This window comes from Leptonychotes weddellii, chromosome 9, assembly GCF_054177405.1.
Source record: "Leptonychotes weddellii isolate Sample4059 chromosome 9, ASM5417740v2, whole genome shotgun sequence".
NCBI classification, from domain to species: domain Eukaryota; kingdom Metazoa; phylum Chordata; class Mammalia; order Carnivora; family Phocidae; genus Leptonychotes; species Leptonychotes weddellii.
In genome coordinates, this window is record NC_138377.1 from 121,913,897 (window position 1) to 121,922,870 (window position 8,974).

At 44.1% G+C, this 8,974-nt stretch overlaps 1 protein-coding gene across 1 annotated transcript in view; it reads left to right on the forward strand.

Moving 5' to 3' along the window:
- The window catches only part of NGRN (neugrin, neurite outgrowth associated), a 5,524-nt gene extending 1,000 nt beyond the window's left edge, over nt 1-4,524 (forward strand). The window contains exon 3 of the mRNA XM_006745356.3: nt 3,427-4,524. Coding sequence (XP_006745419.2) covers nt 3,427-4,036 — 610 coding nt within the window. The 3' untranslated portion in view covers nt 4,037-4,524. The remainder of the gene's footprint in view (nt 1-3,426) is intronic.
- The last annotated feature ends 4,450 nt before the right edge of the window (nt 4,525-8,974 follow it).

Genomic DNA, 8,974 nt, shown 5'->3' on the forward strand with positions numbered 1-8,974 from the left:
TCGTGGCATTCTTAAGCGAAGGTCAGGGATGGGGGCTTCCATGGTTATGTTACGTACGTTTTTCTGAAGAGAAAATCCCTATCTTAAAAATCATAGAGATCTCTTTTTTTTTTTGAGTTTTTTGGTGTTTTGAATAGACAATACATATGGTTCAAAATTAGAAAATCAGAACAGTATAATGTGGTATACACATTGAAAAGTTTTAATCCCAGCCAGGCTCCCATGGAACTATTTTTGTGCCTTTTTCCAAGTCTCCTTATGCAAATAGGAGTATGAATATAGGTTTTTATTTTCATTTCCTTAATTACAAACAGAATACTGTAAATACTGTTCTACACTTTTCCTTTTTCACATATTTCTTTTTCTTTACATTTTTTTAAGATTTTATTTTCGAATTATCTGTACAGCCAACGCAGGGCTCAAACTCACAACCCCGAGATCAAGAGTCTTGTGCTCTACTGATTGAGCCAGGCAGGAGCCCGTTTTCACATATTTCATAGATCTTTCCACTTCAGAACAGAAAGCTCTTTTTTTTGGAGAAATCATAACTTTTTTTTTTTTTTTAAGATTTTATTTATTTATTTGACAGAGAGAGAGACAGCGAGAGCAGGAACACAAGCAGGGGGAGTGGGAGAGGGAGGAGCAGGGAGCCCGATGTGGGACTCGATCCCAGGACCCTGGGATCATGACCTGAGCGGAAGGCAGACGCTTAACGACTGAGCCACCCAGGCGCCCCATAACTTTTTTTTTTTAAGTAATCTCTGTGCCCAGTGTGGGGCTCAAACTCATGACCCTGAGATTAAGAGTTATATGCTTTACTGACTAAGCCAGCCAGAGGCCCCAGTAATTCATAATTTAGTTAACCAGTCTTTCATGATGTGTATTTGGGTTGTTTCCATTCACTTGCTGTCGGCAAATAGTGCTCTACTGAATATACACATGATTCCACGTATCTGCCAGGTGTATTTGTTGTTTACATTCTTAGAAGTAGAGTTGCTGGGTGCAAGGGCAAATGGATTTGCATTTTGATGAATATTGCAGTTATGTGTCCTTTTCCATTCCCATCAGAATGACTCTGAAGTTGACACTTAGAAGAAAGGGGATTCTGTAGAGCAAGGAGATTTTGTGAACCTGTAGCACCTCTTTCGTGTCATCCTCCTTTCCCCTCTTGAACGACAGCTTTTCCAAATCTTCCTGTCACCTCCCTTTCTGTGGTTAATAGATATCCCTTTACTTCAAAGAAAAAACTGACCATTAGTTAAGAGCCCTTTAAAGCTTCTTGGTCTTCCTCTTTATTTCCCGTTCTCAGTGTTTACAAACTAGGGGAAGTGGTAGCCTTTTACTTGTCTAGGACCAATCCTCTGCACTAGGTCATAGTTGTACCTAATTCCTCAGAGACCTACTTCTGTGAACTTCAGGTTCTCCCTCATCCTTTTGTTCCCAGGTAGCTCTTCCTGGATGCCTGTCCTTGTTTGTTTTGTCACAACAGTGAAACCGTTGTCCACAAATCTTATCAGTGACTTCCTCACTGCTAGGCATTCCTGACACTCTAGTCTCTAGCCTTTCTGGTATTTCTGCAGCATTTGATCTTGTAGTGTGTTTTCTTGAAATTAATTCTCTTCTCCTTTGATCCAGGGTACTACTCACTTCTATTTCTAGGGCTGCTTTTCTCACTTTCCTTCCTGGGCTCCTGTCGTTCCTCCTGTATCTTAAATACTGCCATTTTTTAGAATTGTGTCCTTTGTCATTTTATCTCCACCTGTTCCATTCATGTGGCTTCAACCACCCCTGTTCTTCGTTTATGACTTCCAAATCTGTCATCTCCAGGCCGTGTTTTTCTTCTGACCTGTATATATTCAACCACGCACTAGACCATCTCTGTTTGGATGTCACACATGTTTTTCAAACCCAACATAATAAAATAGCAAACTCCGCGTAACAAAAGAAAATTTATCATTGTTCCTGTTGACTTTATTTTGCTCCTTTTTTCACTCTACCCCTGAACGGTCCCACCAATCACTCAGGCTGAAAGCCTGAATCTCCGCCTACTTCTACCCCCACTATTTAGTGCTTACCAAGTTCTACCGTATGGCCTTCCTATAACAGTTCTCAACTCTTCTTTTTCTGCTTTCTTTGCAACTGCCACAGTTCAGACTGCCTGGATTACTGGGACAGCTTCTTGACCGATTTTTCCATCTGTAGTCCCGCCACTGAAAACTACCCCTGGATTGAGCTTCAAAATGAAAAGCTGCTTGTGGCATTCCACTGCTTAAAATCCTTCCTGTACCTGCATATGGTTTGCCATAGCTTGCGTGTCCCGAATTGCAATTCTTCTATTTTTGAATACACCCACTTAAAAATCCTTCCTTGGTTCACTGTTGCTTTGGGATAAACTCGACTCGTAAGCATGACATGATCTTCCTCCTGTCCTCACTGTTGGACAAGTTGAGCTGTTGCCGGCAATGGTGATGTGCTGCTCTGGCTATCATCAGTACCTTTGCTCTCTTCTTCCTCTCCTCCCCTCTGCCAGCTTAGTACTCTTCATACTTTCAGACCAGCTGTAGGTGGACCTCTGAAGCACTTCCCGAGCCACGCCTCAGGTGTTGGGATATCTTATCCCTGGGTCTCTCCTGGGTGCTCTGACAGCGTCCTCTCCTAGGACTTATCACACTGGTGTTGTATATGTTAATATTCTGTCTCCACCACCAGATTGTATGTTCTTTTTTTTTTTTTTTAGATTTTATTTATCTATTTGACAGAGACAAAGTGAGAGAGGGAACACAGAAGGGGGAGTGGGAGAGGGAGAAGCAGGCTTCCCGCCGAGCAGGGAGCCCATTGTGGGGCTCGATCCCAGGACCCTGGGAGCATGACCAGAGCCGAAGGCAGACGTTTAATGACTGAGCCGCCCAGGCGCCCCTAGATCGTATGTTCTTTGAAAGGAAGGACAGTCTTCATGCATCTCCAGGATCTACCTGGAGCCTGCTGCACAGTGGGAGGAGTTTAGTTGACAGAAATAAAGTGACTTGGGCGCCTGGGTGGCTCAGTCGTTAAGCGTCTGCCTTCGGCTCAGGTCATGATCCCGGGGTCCTGGGATCGAGCCCCACATCGGGCTCCCTGCTCAGCGGGAAGCCTGGTCTCTCTCTCCCACTCCCCCTGCTTGTGTTCCCTCTCTCGCTGTGTCTCTCTCTGTCAAATAAAATCTTTAAAAAAAAAAAAAGAAAAAGAAAGAAAGTGACTTAGGAGTGGTTGGGTGTTGCTGTCGGCTCACAGGAATGGAATACAGCCATTTAGTGGCACAAGGTAGAGGCTATATTTGCAGTTTTTCTGAGCCCTCTTCTTTTCACGTAAATATCTCTAGTATTACCAGTTAGCTACTTTGATAGCAGACTACTTCACACCTTGAAAACCTAATCCTTTTTCCCATAGGTATTTACATAAAGAATTTGCAGAGTCCTGGTCAGTTCCTAGATTAGCTGAAGGCTTTGGTGTCAGCACGGATGTGATCCGAAGGGTTTTAAAAAGCAAGTTTGTACCCACATTGGAGCAGAAGCTGAAGCAGGATCAAAAAGTCCTTAAGAAAGCTGGGCTTGCCCACTCACTCCAGCAGCTCCCCAGCTCTGGGGATACCTTAAAGTCGCTATCTGCAAGCCACTCTGGATCAGGCTCTTTGTTGCTGCAAAGGGGTGAATCCTCATTCAAAGGCTGGGGTCACAACACAGCTTTGCACGTGAGAGAATCAAACACTCATGGTACAAATACACCAAGGAGACAGAAGGGAGGGAGTAAAGGAATCCAGGTCCTGGAGGAGGAGCGCTCCGTGCCTGTTGCAGCAGCCGTAGGTCATCAGCGAGAGCTGCAGAAAGACTCCACCAGTGATGGTGCGGGCAGGAGAGGAACTGACGGCTATGGATTGCCAAGTGACAAGCTGGAAGATGTGAAGGCACAGGAGCCAAGTGATCAGAACTTCAGCAGCAAAGTAGTCCAGAGGGGGCGAGAGTTCTTCGATAGCAATGGGAACTTCCTGTACAGAATTTGAGCTGGAGCATGGCTTATGTAGATGCCAAATGAAACACAGCTGGGGAGTATATTTGGAGCTGCCTGGACTTCTGTGTATGGATTATCCACCTTGGGATAGGAGGAAATGATGAGCCTGGAATGTGGGAGGAAAGAGCTGCTCATTTGAATCTGACAAAATGCAGTGAACTTCACAGGGCAAATGTGTATGGCAGGGCAGGGTTAATGACTGGCTGGGTAGATTTCTAGCTTCCTGGAGCACTGCTCCTGGTCTGACCCACGTGGAGCTTTAGTACTCACCCTTCTCGCTTGGGCTCTCTATGTTGAAACTAGCCCATGTTGCATGTATTGTTAGGACTTTCTGTGATACTTGCAATATATGTTTGGGGAAAAATGAAAAGTTTGCCTTCTGACCTCATTTACTTCTTGATTAATGAACATTAATAATTCTGGAACTGCTTAGTCAATTGATTGTTTTCATTATGTGCAAAAATAAAGTAAAATGTAGCAGTTTGTGTTGATTGGTGCTCTCTGGGGTGGGAGGGTTTACCTGTGAACCTGGGGAGTGAGGGAGAGAAAGAGGCAAACGGTCCCTTGTCCTTGAACATTAAACACTGGGAGAGAGATGGAGCCTGAGGAGTTCCCAACAAAGGGCCCTATGTAGTTCACCCTGCTTAGTAATAGATTTTGACAGCTAAAAATGGGCCTTCCCTGATCACCTGGTCTAAAGTAGGTCTTCTTTCCTTCAGTTGCTGGGGCTTTGAAAGAGATTGGAGTATGGGGGATTGACCCTTCCCCCCCCAAAAAAAGCAGGCAAAGGCTTTAGGGCCCTCAGCATAATCTCTAGCTACTTTCAAAAGCTTGAATAGCATCTAATTTTATAGTTGTCATCACATTTTTCCAAGGGAGCTGTGAAGTGGGCGAGAACGGGTAATAGGCTCCTTAATTTACTGATTCTTTTAGAGATACTTCATTATAACCAGAAAGTGATGATCAATAGACAAAATAGAATGACACACATGCAAGCAACAGAAGAGTCCGCGGACAGTTTTCACCCATACCTCATTTTAACAAGTCACTGGCAAAAAACTGGTTATTCAGAATTTAAATATGCAGGATGGTTAATGAAAATAATTGATTTTCCAAACCGTCATTGAGTCTGTTCATGAATCTCATTGCTATTTCAAATGTCATTAATAGCGATTACAGTATCATTGATTACTGTTAACTTGGGCATTTGTTCAATATGAATGGCAAGGCCCTGTCACATGCCAAAGTTAAGAGAATCCAGGTGCTGGTAATACAGCAGTGGGCAGATAAGGCCCTGTTCTCCCTGCTCTGTCACTGTCGTGACACTATCAATTTTTTTATGATTTAAAAAAGAAGGTGATTTGCCGTTAGAACCTTTTGGTCATTTTAAGAGGTGGAAGATGCTGTTTGACTAATTTTTAACTCCTGCAAGTCATTTGACTTCCCCCAGTGGGTTATGGAAAATTAGAAGCCATTGTTAAAAAGCTTTGATATGTTTTCCATTTACCTCATCCTCTATCATCCTTTTTTTTTTTTTTAAAGATTTTATTTATTTATTTGAGAGAGAGAGAATGAGACAGAGCACATGAGAGGGGGGAGGGTCAGAGGGAGAAGCAGACTCCCCGCTGAGCAGGGAGCCCGATGCGGGACTTGATCCCGGGGCTCCAGGATCATGACCTGAGCCGAAGGCAGTCGCTCAACCAACTGAGCCACCCAGGCGCCCCATCCTCTACCATCCTATTGCATACTAAGCTTAAATCTTTTTTCCAGTCTTGCAAATGCCAATCTAAGGTTTTGCACCTACTCGTTCTTTGTCTCCAGATTTTCACATGGCTGGTTCCGTGTCATTCAAGCCTCAGATCAAATGTTTCTTAAGCTTTCCCTAATCACCCAGTCTAAAGCAACGCCCTTCACATTCTATCACCACACCGTGTTTAATATTCCCTGGCATTTGAAATAGAGTACTGCTGTATTGTTTGTCATCACGCACCTTGCCCATGGGGGCAGGAGACCTGTCTGTGTTCATTGCTGTAGTTTCAGCTCCCAACATAGGTTTCAGTATTGGCTGAGTAAAGAAATGGTTGGAGAAACTCACCAATCAGCCAGTCCAGTATGGCAGAAAGCCCTGCCTTTTACCTTTGCCAGCCTACCCATCTAGGCCTCAGCCAACAACAAGACCTAAGTTTCCTCCAGGTTGACCTGTTCCTGCTTTATTCCTTTTTAAAGATTTTTATTTATTTGAGTGAGAGTGCTCCAGCGAGTTGGGGGAGGGGCAGAGGGAAGAATCTTAAAGCAGACTCCTTGCTGAGCATGGCGCCCCCCGCCCCCCGCCCCGCCAACTCAGGGCTCCATCTCACGACTCGTGAGATCATGACCTGATCTGAAACTAAGAGTCAGAGGCTTAACCCACTGAGCCACCCAGGCGCCCCTGTTCCTGCTTTATTCTGTCAGCATGTCTCAGATCCTAACTCACCAGCTCACCAGTGTTTTGGGAAACTGCATCCCTTACCCCAGCCCAAGGTGGAAAGGGGGCTGAGAGATTCACCCAGCCTGTGTTCCAATGGGCTGAGGTCATAGGACTCTATGGTGCCCTATCCCCAGGCAGTCCTGTTTCATGACATGATGAAAGACATTGACATCACAACGCATGAGGTGAGCTGCACTTTGGGGCATAGGTGCAGGGTCTGGTGGAGGAAGCAACAGTTGACAGGGCCCTGCCAAAATTGGAGATAAAGTGGCTGTGGGTGGAATGGACACCTCCTGGCAACCTTGGGATCAAGCTCAAGAGGCTAGCAAACTACAGACAGAAGACACTTAAGTCCCTGTGCCTTGGAGGGTCTATGTGTCACCAATCTGCTCAGGGCTGTTTCCACCTCTGCAGAGATTTGATCTAATGGGGAGGTGGTAGAAAAAGCTCAGTATAAAACACTAGATAAGCTCTTGAAGCCCAAAAGTTTCTTGTTTGTTTTTTGCTTAATCTTGTATTATAGGATTTTTCAAACACAGGAAAGTAGGGATAATATTGTAATGCAATGAACCCCTGTGTACACATTGCTCAGCTTTAACATTTAACAAATGGCCAATCTTTTTTCATTATCTCCCATTCTTGCCCCACAGCTCCCCCTGGCTTATTTTAAAGTGAATCCTATGGGATGCCTGGGTGGTTTAGTCAGTTAAGCGCCTGTCTTCAACTCAGGTTATGATCCTGGGGTCCTGGGGCATTGGGCTCCTTGCTCAGTGGGGAGCCTGCTTCTCCCTCTGCCTGCCACTCCCCCTGCTTGTGCACTTGCTCTCCCCGCCCCCCCCCGGCAAATAAATAAAATCTCTTAAAAAAATGAAGCAAAACCTGTATACTTCATGTTATTTCATCTGTAAATACTTAATTATTTCATCTGTATACTATGTATCTGAAAGAGATAAGGACTGCCTTTTTTTTTTTAAGTTTATTAATTTTTTAGTAATCGCTACACACAATGTGGGGATCGAACTGAGGATCCTGGGATGAAGAGTCACATGCTCTTCTGACTGAGCCAGCCAGGCACCCCAAACTTTTTTTTTAAATATTTTATTTTTTTTATTTTAGAGTGGGGGTAAGGAGCAGAGGGGGGACAAGCAGACTCCATGCTGAGCAGAGCCTGACATGGGGCTCAATCCCATGACCCCGAGACCACGACCTGAGCCAAAATCAAGAGTTAGATGATTGGGGCACCTGGGTGGCTCAGTCGTTAAGCATTTGCCTTCAGCTCGAGTCATGATCTCAGGGTTCTGGGATCAAGCCTTGCATTGGGCTCCCTGCTCAGCGGGGAAGCCTGCTTCTCCCTCTCCCACTCCCCCTGCTTGTATTCCCTTTCTTGCTTTCTCTCTCTCTCTGTCAAATAAATAAATAAAATCTTTAAAAAAAAAAAGTCAGATGATCAACTGACTGAGCCACCCCAGTGCCCTCTTAACTCCTTTTTACCATAGACACATAAGCCATTACTGTACCTTAAAAGTTTTAGTAATTAGTATCAGCTAATATCCTGATCATATTCTCTGACTATTTCATAAATTACTTTTATGGTTCATTTCTTGGAATTAGGATCCAAACAAGGTCCACACATTGCAACATTGCATGATGTAGCTATGTCCCAGAAGTGTCTTATATTCTAAAGTGGTTTCCCTTTCCACGCTATTCCCCTATTTTACAGGTTATTTGACCCATATATTTCCTATATTTTTGAAAAACTTTATTTATTGAGAGAGGGCGCGAGTGCAGGTGGAGGGGCAGAGGGAGAGGGAGAGAGAATCTTAAGCAGACTCCATGCCCAGCATGGAACCGGATGCGACCACCCTGTGATCATAACCGGAGCTGAAATGAAGAGTCCGATGGGAACTGACTGAGCCACCCAGGCGCCCCTATTTCCTGTATTTTGGATATAGTAGGTTTCATTCCTATGATGTTTATTTATTGTCATGTTCCTACTACCCTCCATATTTCCTATCAACTGGTATTTGCATCTTGAGACTTGATCTGGTTCAATTTTTGGCAATGAGTGAAGCTTTGTACTTCCTATGCATCTCACAAGGAGATGACGATGTGATGTTATGATGGATTAGTGAGATCAGGTATTGTCAGCGCATCTATCCCTTATAATGGCTTTTTTTTTTTTTTAAACAAGGTGAATCTAGATCATTACCATCACCCCTGAAAATTCCCTAGTTTCTCTTCCCAGTCAATTCTTACCCCAAAGTCAATCACTTTCTGAAATTTTTTTTCACCATTGATTAGTTTTTCCTGTTCTAGAACCGTGTATAAATGGCATCATATAGAAGCCACTCTGTATCTGGGTTCTTTCATTTATTCAGTTTTTTTTTTTTAAGATTTTATTTATTTATTTGACAGAGAGAGAGCAAGAGCAGGAACACAAGCAGGGCGAGTGGGAGAGGGAGA